The sequence below is a fragment of the Helianthus annuus genome, chromosome 11 (assembly GCF_002127325.2).
Source record: "Helianthus annuus cultivar XRQ/B chromosome 11, HanXRQr2.0-SUNRISE, whole genome shotgun sequence".
Classification (NCBI taxonomy): Eukaryota; Viridiplantae; Streptophyta; class Magnoliopsida; order Asterales; family Asteraceae; genus Helianthus; species Helianthus annuus.
In genome coordinates, this window is record NC_035443.2 from 188,790,863 (window position 1) to 188,804,915 (window position 14,053).

At 37.9% G+C, this 14,053-nt stretch overlaps 1 protein-coding gene across 1 annotated transcript in view; it reads right to left on the reverse strand.

The window, feature by feature from the left end:
* Positions 1 to 10,495: 10,495 nt before the first annotated feature.
* Positions 10,496 to 14,053, reverse strand: part of LOC110889013 — a 32,324-nt gene continuing 28,766 nt past the window's right edge. The window contains exons 3-5 of the mRNA XM_035980243.1: positions 12,631 to 13,614; positions 10,886 to 11,864; positions 10,496 to 10,512 (exon numbers count right to left, since the gene is read on the reverse strand). Of these exons, the coding sequence (XP_035836136.1) occupies positions 10,496 to 10,512; positions 10,886 to 11,864; positions 12,631 to 13,614 (1,980 nt within the window). The remainder of the gene's footprint in view (positions 10,513 to 10,885; positions 11,865 to 12,630; positions 13,615 to 14,053) is intronic.

A 14,053-nucleotide genomic window follows, 5' to 3' on the forward strand; every position in this document is an offset into this window, starting at 1 on the left:
CATTTCAAAGCGCGATAGGTAATCAACTTAATCGTAGTACGGATTTCCATCCTTAATCAGGTGGTCAAACCAAACGTACTATTTAAACTCTCGAAGATATGCTTCGGTCTTGCGCAATCAATTTTGGTGGTAATTGGGATGTACATTTACCTTTGATCGAATTCTCATACTGTAATAGTTACCATTTGGTAAGAAAGGAAAACTTGCTCCTCGTTTTGTAGTTTCTTTCAAGATTCTCGACAGAATTGACAAGGCGGGCTATCGACAGACAAAAAAAGATTGGAGTTTGGATCCATATCCTATCGATGAGGAGCACTACACCTACCGCTTTGTCGAATGCGGATAAATATAGTGGGAGTGGTTCATCCACGTGTGGTGCAGTTATGGTATGGAGCTCCATTAAATATTACTTCATTTCTTCGAAAGCAAGTTCCGCCTCTGGTGTATCCAGTTAAATTGCTTGCTTTTCAGGCAGTTGTGGAGCGTACTAATGAACGGAACAACTTGCCACCATGCACCCTGCGAGAGTTTGGACTTATTTGATGGTGGTGGGGGAGGGAATAAGTTCAATGGCTTGAACCTTTTCAGGGTTCACGCAAAAGCCATATTTTGGGAAAATGAAGCCCATAAATTTGCTCTCCTCCATGCCGAATGAACACTTGCAAGGACTTACCTTCATCCGGATCTGGCAAACGATCGCAAAAGTCTGCTCAATCTCCTTAAGCATGATGTGCTCTTCGGTGTTCATGATCGTGAGATTGTAAAACGTAGATCTATATGTTAACTCCCATGAAATATTTGAAAGTCTTCTCTATCGCGTTGGTAGGTAGCGCCTCCTGATCAATGCATTTTAGGTGCACATCATTGAATATTAGGTAGAATATAAATGTGTTGATAGTAGTTTAAAATGTAATACTTTAATGTGTTTATATACTTTATAGGTTAAACAAGAAAGTGAGCTAAAAAGATGGAATTTACATAAACATGAACTAAGTTTAGAAAAATAAAAAATAAATCAAATGTGTTGAAACCAGATTAGTTCGGGTCATAATATCTTTATTCGAATGAGTTAACAAGTATAATGGTAAAAGCTAAATTATTTAAATGTGGTTGGCCTTATAAATTTTGTTGGACTAAATTATTAAGTTTGTTAAATTAAAATATGCAGTTGGGAACTTTGCAAGGATTTGAATGGACGTTGGAGCTGAATTTAGTAGATGGGCCATTAGCATAAATCAAATACAAGTAGTTGGGCTGAAACATGTGGAACGATTCGTAGGATCATTTGTGCTATAATTTATGTGGGGTGATTAAAAATATAGGGTTGATATTATTAATTTTGGCTTGGGTCAAAAGAAAGAAAAAAGAGAAGTCGATGGATGGGAATCTTTTGACGCAATTTTGGGGAGAAGAGGGATTATATATCTTTTCGACGACAATTGTGTAAAGGGGATTGGAGGCGGAATCACGTATGGCTGGCACATTAGTTTTGGAGTTTGACGGCTGAATTTGAGAGACCGCATAACAGAGATTTTTGGGGATGCGGTTCGCATAAGGTACACGGATCAAGATGATGAATCAAGACAAGATGACGATTATGCACGGCTAAACGCTTGTAGCTTCCGCCCGATGAATGATTATCTCGTTTTGCATTAACCTATGTTTTCAGATTTTTATTAACTAGTAAATCTAGACCACTTTTGTTGGTTTTGTGAAACGTTTACTATATTTGAATTGTTTGTCGTTTATCAAGCGTATTGACAATTTTCTTGCACTGCTAGCGGGTTGGTAAATTGGTGGGTAAATTGGTATAATCAAACGGGTTATTAGGTGGGTAAATTGGTATAATCAATGGCCATTTGTAACTAATGGTAGCCTTTGTAGAAATCCAATAAGCATTTCCATCTGAAGGGTGCAAGAGAGTCAACTTTTTTGTCAATTTCAAGGAGGGGGTAGCAAACTTTGGGGCAGTTTTTGTTTAAATCTTTGTAATCGACACACATACGCCTACCTCCCATTGATTTTGGGTTTGTCCCCCATGTTTGGTAGCAGACCTCATGAAGCATGCTTGCCTTGAGGAGATCTATGACTTGCTCATTCATGGCTCTGTTCCTCTTAGCACCCATACTCCTGTCCCGCTACCCAATGGGTTCTACTGAAGCGAAAGTGCTCAGTTTGTGCTTTGCTTTGGGGCAACCTAATCATGTCAGAGTGTTGCCACAAAAATGTCAATATTTTGGAACAAAAGTTGCTTCCTATGAGTACGGATGTTCTTTGACATGGCGAGACCCAAGGTGATTGTTCCAGAAACTTGGGATTTATGGGTTTGGATTTCCGATTTAGTTCTTGTAGTTGGTCTACCAGTTTTTACGGGGCGTGTTGCTTAAGTGACGAGGCACCCTTTCTTCGTGCAAATGAACGCGACCCTGGTTTCGGTTGGGAAGCCAATCCCCGCATGCACGGTTGAGGCTACCATGTTAAAGTCTCCCACAACATCGTTGTTGCCAAGGAGGACATCGTGTCTTGAGTTTGATGGTAGGACCATGAAATCAACGTTCTTGTTTCTTAAGTGCTTCCCATCACTGGGTGTGGTTGGGAAGGAAATTTGGCCGAGTGATAGCACCACTTCATTGCAAAATCCGGGTTATGAGAGTTTTGACAGGATCAAGATCAGCTTTGTCTTTCAGGTTGAACTGGCTGAAGCACTGCTCATAGATGATGTCTACAATGCTTCCGCCATCTATGAAGACGTAATGAGATCGGTAGTGACCCACTATGCCTGTGATAACCAGCGAACGCCTATCGCTGGGTCCACCACGTGCCACAGGAATGTTGACTTATTGCTCACACTAGTTGGCGTTTTGTAGGTGTTGTCGCTTGTTCTTGTTCTTGTTGTGGCGCATCTTTCGTTTGCCCTGGATCATGTGCGTCTCCAGGGTGCGAATCTTCTTATTGCTGGCCCCTCATCTTTATGCTATAAGTTGCGGGTGTCTTTTCGAACACTATTGAGCAGGAGTGTCAGTTTCCCGTTTTTTTAATGCGGACCCGATTTCCATCTGCAGACTAAAGCAGTTGTCTGTGGTATGACCGGTGCCCTTATGATACTCATAGTAGAGGTTCGGTTCTTGACCTTTCTTGTTGTGCGGGCTTAAAGGTGTTGTTAGTGGTCAGGGCCTCCAAAGGTGTCTTTGTGAGTGGGGTCCAAACTCTTTCTTTCGACAGCTTGTTGTTTTTGCGGTAGTTGATGTTGTTGATTAACTGACGAACATCGATGGAAGGTTTGGGCTTTTCATCCACCACGCTGGTGGACTAGATGCGGTTCCATATAGAACTTCTGCCTCGTCTTTAATTGTGTCTACCATGTTCCCACGGGCTATTATTTTATGGGCTTCTCCCTCCAATAAAAGCCACATCGGTCTGCACATAAACTTTGGACGTCAACTTGATTTTATCCCGGGACTTTAGCATAACTTCCGTGCCTTTGAAGGTGCGCGTGAGGTCGTCGCCTCCTATTACTCAGCCGAAATGATTTATCCTCGCTAACTCTATCGATTTCTAAGCATTCCTTGTTAAACCTGGTGATAAATCTTCAAGCCCCTCGTTGTCGAAGCGAACAATGAGCATGACATCCGTTGTATTTGGCTGATAGATTGAATTTGGCCGACATGTAGGTTGTCGAACCGTGCACGGGCAGCTCTTACAAGAGTTTGCGCAAACAGATGACACCATACTAGACGAGTCTAGTAGCCAAAGGTGCCTTCTCTTATGACAACTTGGATGTGGTCTTGTTAGTCACTTAGGCCAGCATACTTGCCAACATCCAGTAGTAGCTTTTCCTTGTGAAGTGGAACTAAGGCTATCTTGCAAATGAAATTGGAGTTTTCCGTGCAAGCAGCTGGTCTGTACAGAAGTGTGTAGTCGTTGTCGTCCGCGTACAGGTTGTACGCTGGGGCGACGGGTGGTTTGTAGGCTCTTGCCTGCCCCCTCCCGTATGGACACCTATGATGAGTGGTGGGGTGCGGGCGCGAGGGGGAGTCATAGTTTAGGGTGTAAGTTGTTGTCTAAATTATTGAGTGTGTCTGCGTAACATCTTTTGGTACTCGCTGGCAAGGTTGGCTTGCTTTCGAATGAACCACGTTTCTAGGGTTTCCCCGTTTTGGAGTTGTGGCTCCTTCTACGCCTGTGTGTTTGTATGGTGGAAACTAAAAGACGAGTTTTGGTAAAACCTTGGTGCATTGTTGAGATATTTGGTGATGGTCCTAGCAGGGTAATCGTCCAGCTCGTAACCATCATCGTTGGGATCAGGATCGCGCGAAATGGCACTGACGGCCATAGATTCTGAGCCCGAACCGAAAGGTGGAATAAGTGAAGGTTGCTCAACCATTTGATCGAAAAGAGAAAATATGTTGAAGAGAAGTGTGTTCTAGCAAATGGGATGGCGCCAATGAAGAAACACGGTTCAAATACTTAGGAGACAGAACCTAAAAGTGGTATTTCAACCAAGGGGTTATCTTCTTAATCCTTTCCTTGATCGATACAGTAGCGAGTTATCTACAAAAATAACATCGTTGGCTCGTTAAGAGGAGAAGATGGGTTCTTCTTTTAATTAGGCTCTTGCGTGAGAATAAGTAACTCTTTAGAAAGAGAAACAATATGTTTGTTTATAGTGAGAGAGTAGAGATCAGAATGACTAAACCTTTGGTAGAAGTTGGTATTTATAGCTGAAAGGGTTAGAGAAGGAGATGGGTTGATTGGCTCATGACCGGATGTCGCCATCAAGGAATATCTATTTGGTCCCTCTGATATGATAGGTAGTGTCTGTTAAGGTGGAGGTATGTTGGCACATCGTGATTGGTTACACGTCACCTGGAAAATGTACTTATTGTCTTGTCTGTCATCAACTGATTATGGAGATCATGGAGTAGTGACTGGCGCATCCAGATTGGTTACACATCACAGTCCTTTTGTACCGTTTGTCCCCTTCACAGTTGATCTTCATGGGGATTTGTTGTGGCAGAGCCTGACTCACGCTGACATCGTACTTAATATGAGATGTTAAGGTTGCGCGCCTATGAGAACCTTGGAACCATTTGAGTGTTTTGGACTTTAAGCGTGGGTATGGTCATGTGTGCGCATGGTTTACGCGACATTTGGGACATTTATTTACCCAAATTTGTGGAATAACCTGCAACCATCTTGTTGACACATGGATATTGATTGAATTTGACAATTTTCGTGGTGCTTCTTATCCTCCACTTGCCCACCCCACAACTCTTGCCACCATCACCATCTTCAACAAAACACCACCCACCTGTAACCGTCTTTTCAGAAATGTGGGCTTACTTAGTTAAAGGGTTGGGGGTTGGGCATTAACCAACACAACAGTGAAACCCGATCCAGCTTTCGCTCCCTCCACTTCCTCAGGGCCCTTACTTCCTCACTCAACTCACTCAGACGCTCACCTCACGTCACTTCGCTCGCCTTGGGAGGAAGGCTACTGACGGTAGCGAATCTCAGAATACGAATAAGATCAGAAAGGCCATCATAAGAGCAAACAAGGCAATGGCTTCCGTGAGAGCAAAGCCTAAAACGGCATTTCAAAGCAAACATTTTCGTACCAATTTTGACTTTCCATTTTCGCACCAACTTTGACTTTACATGCTTCAAAATTGGGACAAATTTGGGCATTGGAACCAGCTTCATTGGCGATTATCTGACTGGTGGTGGATGTATTCACCGGTGGTAATGCAGTTGTAATCAGAATAAAGAATACAGGGAACACAATGTATAAATGTCAACGAAGTAGTTTGAACGGTTTTCGCCATTCATCCTCTTTTTTCATAAGCCTAATCGCATCTTCGATGAATTACCTAAGGCTAACCTTTTATCTGTTTCTCGACCCGACATTAGTGATATTGGATTGTTGCTTGTATCTTACATGATTCAGATCGAGTATAAGCAGGTAGAAGGGGAGGGGAGAGAGATGGTATGTTTTGTGAGTAGTAGTAGTAGTCCCGACATTAGTATTGGATTGTTGCTTCTATCTTACATGATTCAGATAGATGGTATGTTTTGTGAGTAGTAGTAGCAGCAGGAGCAGTAGTAGTAGTAGTAGTCCTGACATTAGTGATATTGGATTGTTGCTTCTATCTCACATGATTCAGATTGGGGGGTGGCGGTGGCGGTGGATCTAGTACAGGGTCCTGATAAGGACCGGGAAGGGGTTTCGAGTGGAGCTCTGTTTCTGCCATCACCTGTGAAAGCTTGCGGCTGCTTTTTCTGTACATATATGATGCATATCTAATAGCCTAACCATAATTATTGATGTTGCTAAGTTTGTCCTGGTCATTTTCAGGGTTTTTGTCATTGTTGATCAGTTTGGCCTATAACAGTTACAGTGGGTTACTTGGGTTAATCAACTTTTGGGAAAGTCGTATTAGTGATTAGGGGGTAATCCATGTTTTGGTACAAGATAATATAGTATGCAACAATGTAGTAGCACTAATGATCTTTAACAATGATCCTTATTTAACTATGCTATGCTTACTGTTGAATGTCTATTGAATGGTATGCTTGTTTTGAATTTCAATTGTTTTTTTACAAGGGATTTGTTTGGAGATTAGAATGAAAATGTATATGACAGTAGATAAACATGTTCATTTACGTGTAAGGGATTATACAATTTGGTTATAAGACCTTAACTTGATTAGGAATTTATAATATTTAGGAGAGTTATGCATAATGTGTGTTAGCTATATATAGAACATGGATTATACAATGTGGTTACAACACTTATAAAAAGGGTTGCGTGGTAGGCATTTCTTATAATTTCAACATGGATTTGACCAGGGGATGGCGTCAAGGCTGTAATTATCTTGGCATTGCTTATAACTTCAACATGGATTTGGCCAGGGTTGTGTGGTAGGCATTGTAGGATTTAGATGAATTTTAATCAGGGAAGATACACATTGGTTATAAGAATTATACGAACGGCTGTGTGGTAGGCATTGGTTATAATTTGACAATGGATTTGACTAGGGAATAAGTCAAAGCAGTTATAATTAAGGCCTTAGCTTGTTCAGGGATTTGTAGGATTTAGGAGAGTTATAAATAGGGATGATACAATGCTCAAACCTGTTTGTTATTGAAGCAAATTCAAGTTAGTAGCCATGGCTTATAACTTAACTTTGGTAGCCATGAGTTGTTTGACAGGAATAGATGGTCAAACCTGTGAGTAATTGAAGGCCATTTAAGTTCTGCAACTATAAGATTGCGAATGTCAATCCCAATTAACTTGTAAAATTAAAACCCAAATCAAGTTCTAATAGTCCAACCCATTTGAAATTCTATAGGTCAAACATTTCGAGTTATAAAGGTAAAACAGAGTGCAATTTTACTTAGATGTCTTCATACGGGCTTTACTAATTGTTATTAAGTTCATATTGCTGATTAATTAATGATAATTGATAGTTAGTTACAAGATTAGGAAAGATTTTTGAAAATGGAGGGAGTATACAATTTATACGTTCAGGGACGTAAATGGGAACTAAAGATATGGGGGTATTTTGGTCTTTTCATTGATTTACAAACGGTCAGTTAGTGGGAGGGACCTGATTGCGAGCAATCGACAACCTCAAGGACCGGAGTGTTGAATTTTTGAAATTGGAGAGGCAACATGTAAGCGAGTGTAAACCCTAGGGATGTCAATTGTATTTACTCTAATAATAATAATAATAATAATAATAATAATAATAATAATAAAGAAATTTGAAAAATGAAAAATATAAAAATATATATGAAATAACCATTTTAATAATAATAATAATAATAATAAAATATAAAAATGAAAAATATAAAAATATATATGAAATAACCATTTTATCTTTAAGCTAATTGAGTTTCTTTTAAAGAGTTAACTTTTAGACTAAGATGACACGTTTCAAGAATGTGAATAAAGAAACATAGTACAAATTTAAAATTTGGCCTCATTTCATAAGTACGTGTGCACAAACCACATAAACATAAATAAATAACACTTAACACTATAGTGTAGGGTTCAAAAGAGAAGAAATTTTTTATAAGAATAAAAAAGAATAAACTTCAACCAATAAGAATGCTTTATTTTACTTCATTTAATTTTTGTATTTAATATGGGTGTAAGGGTATATTGGTAAAATTAGATAAATAATTAATTGTTAGTCTTCCTTTTTAATAGCTAACTAAATTAAATTTGTAACTTATTTTCAAAAAAAATATCTTTTCAAAGAAGAAAAAAAAATTAATTTAAGGTGTAGGATAAATTATGAGGTGTGTAGGATGAATTACGAGTTGTGTAGGATAAATTTCAATATGTGTAGGATAAATTAGAAAAACGTGTAGGATAAATTTTGATGTGTCTAGGCAAAAATTTTAGTGTGGAGGATGATAATATTTATGACTAATTAATTAGTCAAAAAGAATAATAAATGAGATGAGAGAAAACTATTTAATGTTTTACAATTGTACCTTTTGTTCTTTTTCTTCTCAATTTAATTTTTTCTCAAATGAACCTCCCCCTAACACTATATACAATAAATACACTACAAGAACGTCCCACTTTTACTGGCGACACCTTTAGCGGCGACAGGCCACCTGTCGCCGCTATTGGTCGATCCGCGTCAACCCTATTCCCCAGCCGTTGATCAATATTCTGATCTAACGGTTGGGGATTCCAGAAGCAATACCGGCGACAAGGGATCATTAATAGCGGCAACAGGCTGTCTCCGCTAAAAGTTTGTGGCCCACTTTAATCCCTAGCCACAGAAATCTTATCCTTTTTAACCCTAGTTAGCTTATTACCGGCGACGAATGAGTTAGTAGCGGCGACAAAGGTGTCGCCGGTATTGCTCTGTCCGTAAAACCACAGACAGCGCCTTTTCCTTCCCTCCTCCTTCATTTTCCCCCCATTTTCTCTGCAACCACCGCCGCTACACCGCGTGTTTCGCCTAAATCGGTGAGTTTAACATTTTTTTTCTTAAATCTCTTCTCTATTTTGTTATTTACATGTTATAGGCTTTAATTTTTGCTCTGGGTATATTTGTGTTTATGGAAGAATATTCGGATCACCACCATCTCTTCTCCGGTCACAACCGAAACTTCTCCGGCACCACCTCGTCTCAGCGGTCTTAGTCTACTTGAAACTTGAAAAAAACGGTTAGTTTTATATGTATTTTTTTTAAAGATTAGAAATTTTATAATTTTTGGTTTAGGAAGTAAATATGTTGGTGAAAATGTGTATGTTAGTATGTATAATTTTGACGACTTATGTTAGTATGTATAATTCTAAAATGTGTATGTTAGTATGTATAATTTTTAGTTTAGGATGTAAATATGTTTAGAAATTGTATAATTTTTAGTTTAGGATGTAAATTGTATTGTTTTTAGTTTAGAAATTGTATAATTTTTAGTTTAGGATGTAAATAAGTGTATGAATGAATGTATGTATGTAGGTGTATGTTAGTATGTTGGTGAAAAATGTGTATGTTAGTATGTATGTATGTAGGTCCGCCAATTGCCCCGTATCAGGAAGCGTTGGGTGAGCGGCGAGGATGGTACCGCGGGATGGGGCCTAAACCTTCTTCCAACACGTCCTCGCACTCGTCATCTAACATGTCGTCTTCGCAAGCTCGGACGCAAGAACCCTTTTCCGAGGTAAAATACGCAATTTAAAAAATGACAAACGAACGCATGTTTCCTTGTTAAATATATGTTGGTAGCGTTAATTAATATGCTAATATACGTTTTGCTATCTATTATTGTAGGATTTTGTTAACAGCTTGTTCCAAACCCCGTCATTTTTGAACCAACTTAACAACTATCTTGCTTCACAAGGAAAAGGAAAAGGAAAGTCAAAAGACTACGATTCTGACAACTTATTCGATAATGAATCCGACGATAACGATGACGATGAGTGACTTGTTTTTAATGTATGCTTTGGATTTAATTAAACGTTGTAGGATATAATGTACGACTTAAACGTAGTTTTTAATTATATTACCTTTAGTATATGTTGATTATGTTCATTGCGTATGCTTGCGTTGTTTGAAAATAGGCAGGTTTTGTTTTTTCGGCCGTAAAACTGGCTGGGCAGCTGTATATACAGCTGCTGTATTAAAAAAAATAGACTTTTAGCGGCGACACGTGTCGCCGCTATTGCTCTTCACCCTTTACCGACGAAAGTCAACACCGGCGACACAGTTAGCGACGACAGCTGTCGTCGCTAAAAGTGCAGCATCAATACCGGCGACAGTCAGTCAATAGCGTCCGAGCAATACCGGCGATGCTTTACCGGCGACATGTCGCCGCTAATAGTCAATAGCGGCGACAAAAGCGGTCAATACCGGCGACACCCGTCGCCGCTAAAGGTGCCCTGTTCTTGTAGTGCAGTCAATAATTCTCTGCTGTAAAGTTTGAAGTAAATTTATCGTATCAAATTAAAATATGTTAATACAATATTTTAGTAAGAATATGAATCTACAAGAGCAACGAATTTAATTATCAAAATATTCTAGTTTACTAATCAGAATAGGTACAGTATTTTCTTTAGATTCAATATGAAACTTAAGTATTTTTCTTTTTCTTTTTCAGTTTTCTTTTCTGTAGCTTCATTTCAAGTTTTTAATTTTCCAAAAAGGTTTAAGTTACAATAATGTAGCTTCGTTTCAAGTTTTTAATTTTCGAAAAAGGTTTGAGTTACAATAAAATGCTTTGTGGACTTGACTTTAGGTTTTTTTTTTTTTTTTATAAAACTTTTTTTTATAAAACAGACACTGCAGTTAAACTTTGTTTAAATATAAAACTTGGATGTATTTTATTTGTATGGTCACATGGAAATGAGGATATGTACCAGGTTTTTGTCGATACAAAGTACAAATGCATTGAAGGCAGAAAAGTAACTCGATGAAAGAATGATAACTTACCTGGAATCCCAAAGCCTCCTTAAGTTGAATTACCACTTCACTAGCTTCTGGCCGCTCATCCCATTCATCCTCTAAGCATTGAAAGACAATTCTTACAAATGTCGTTAATGATAGTGGCTCAATTTGTTCCTTTATACCCGTAAATATCATCTCATTAAGGTTTCTATTCGTTTCGTAATGCTTTTTAGCCAAAGGGACTAACGATTGAGAGTGATCCTCACATCCCTCTTCCCACGCCAATTTCCCGCACAACATCTCCAACAAAATCACGCCTAATGAGTATATATCTGATTTTTCTGTTAAGTACCAAGTAGATTTGTACTTTGGGTCAACATGTCCCAATGAGTCATAAGCACTGTCATCGATATGTTCAGCTCGGTCATATACCATTGTTTTGCATGAGCACTCCAAATTACAAATTTTAGCATTCCAATCATCATCAAGGAGAATGCTACCACTTTTAATGTCTCCATGTATTATCTTATCATCTTTCTCTGCACCACCCGTATGAAGAAATTTCAATCCGTTTGCAACATCAAAACATATCTCGAGGCGTTTCATCCATCTAAGATTAACATCGTCAAAATGTTTATCAAGTCTTCCATTAGAGGCATGCTCGTATACAATGATCTTTTCATTCTTTTCGTAACAAAATCCTATAAGATGAATGATATTCTCATGCTTATGCTTGAAAAGAATAGCGAGTTCTTTCCAAAACTGATCATCTCCTTTCCGGGAATGGCTATCCCACCGCTTTGCAATAATAGCGCTATATCCATTAGCATGTTCAACTTCCCCTTTATAAAGTTTCCAAAATCTTCCTTCTCCAAGGCAACTGCTATCGCTGAAGTTCTGCGTGCCCATGTTCATGGCATTAAGCGATATATGGAGGCGGCCTTTGTTTTTCTGTGAATAATGACACTTGAATCAAGTTTGTAACAAAAAGCAATTCTCCCTGCCGGTAAATTAAGTACAAAATTGGATGATACCGCATTATAATATTCAAAAAACAAAAACAAACTAGATCAAATATATGTATCAATAAGAACATTTAATTTGATTATCAAAGATTCTAATATACTCATATATTAAAATAGTCATGTTAGGTAGGGTCCATGCGGAAAGTAGCTTTAAGGAGAGAACTTAAGAACCAGTGTGAACACAAACAAAATAAACCCGAAACAAACAATAAACCCCCCATCCCACCACCACCCAAAAACCTCCTCCCCCCCCCCCCCCCAAAAAAAAATAATAATAATAATAATAATAATAATAATAACAACAACAACAACAACAACAACAACAACAACAACAACAACAACAACAACAACAACAACAACAACAACAATAACAATAACAATAACAATAAAAAAAACCTAAACCCCCCAAAAATCACAAAAAAAAAATATTAATAAAAAGTTGCGCTTTCAACGAAAAATTTAAAAAAAAATTGTGTTTTTAAGCTTTTTAGGCAGTTTTTGTTGTGTTCACACTAGTTCTCGTGGTTTTCGCCATAAATGCTAGTTCCTAACGGATCCTCACCTTAGTCATGTGTTTATAACATTACATTAAAACCATTTGTATGTTAATGATGAATAAACTAGTCAATACCACTGATCAGAAATGTAAATTAGGGAACAAAGATCATTCAGCTTTTAAAAGAGTTGCTTACTTGAATGTTCAATGCTTTCTGAAGTTCTCTAATGACGAATTCCATGGTTGGACGCTCAGATTGTGCTATTGCAATACATTTATATGCGACATTAGTGAACATGTCAAAAGATTCTTGATCAAATCCACTGAATAGCATATCAACTTTCTCTATATTGGGATCTACCAAATTCTTTAATGTTCGCTCAACGAAGCATTGTCGTGCTAATGATGGAAGCCCCTTCTCGTCGTAAGTTTTATCGTATGCTAACTTTCCACACATGATTTCAAACATAACCACTCCAAATGAGTAAACATCTGATTTAGTTTTTAACCTACCTGTTTTTTCATATTCTGGATCCAAGTACACTTGTGTTCCAGCGATATTGTTAGTGGCGAGAGTGCTATATTTTTCACGTGCATAATGTAACTTGGAGAGTCCAAAATCAGCGATCTTTGCCTCCCATTTATTATTCAATAAAATGTTTGCACTCTTTATATCTCTATGTATTATGCATCGTTTATCCTCTGTACTCGTGTGAAGATAATTCAGTCCATTAGCAATATCAAGACACATTTGTATGCGTTCAGCCCAAGTAAAATTTATCCTTCTATCTTTCTTTTCCAAAAAATTTTCAAGGCTTCCGTTAGACACATATTCGTAAACAAGAATCATCTCAGATCTTTCATCACAAAAGCCTAGAAGAGAAACTACATTTGAATGCCGACATTTACTAAGCAATTCAATTTCGGTAAAGAACCCTTGTTCTGCTTGTGTGTCTACTCTGGTAATGATGCGTTTAATAGCTACAGTAGTATGTCTCTTATGTATTTCACCTGTATTCTTCCCTTCTACCACCAAAGGATTTATGCCATCAAAATGATGCAGTTCTGCTTTGTACACCCTACCATAGCCCCCAGACCCAATGTAGAATGTGTCAGAAAAATTATTGGTTGCCGACAGTATTTCACTCAATCGAAATCTCAAATGATCAAAGTTACCCCCCTGCATTGTTAGTGTTAAAAGTTATTAAACAATTGAAATGTTGACTCTATAAAAAATTTGAAACTAGAATCATGAATGAACTAATGACGTGTTGATTAATAGCTCATCAAAGCTAGGGAACACAAATGGTAGATGGTTGAAGAATCATCAACAAGGTTCTTTCGACGAAAGACATTTAAGTCATGGGTCAAGTTATTCTACCAATTCTTCTAAGAAGTGTAAGAAGGATTTATAGAGTGACAAGTGTCTAATAACCTAATCCTTGTCACTCTATAAATCCTTCTTACACTTCTTACAATTAGGATCATTTGTATTTGATCCTAATCCTTTAAGTCATATACCATCAACTCCATGTTTTCTATCATCATTTTTTTGCTACAAAAAAAGAGCGCTTGAGGATATCAAAAGACAAGTTGCAATAGTAGTTTATTATATTATT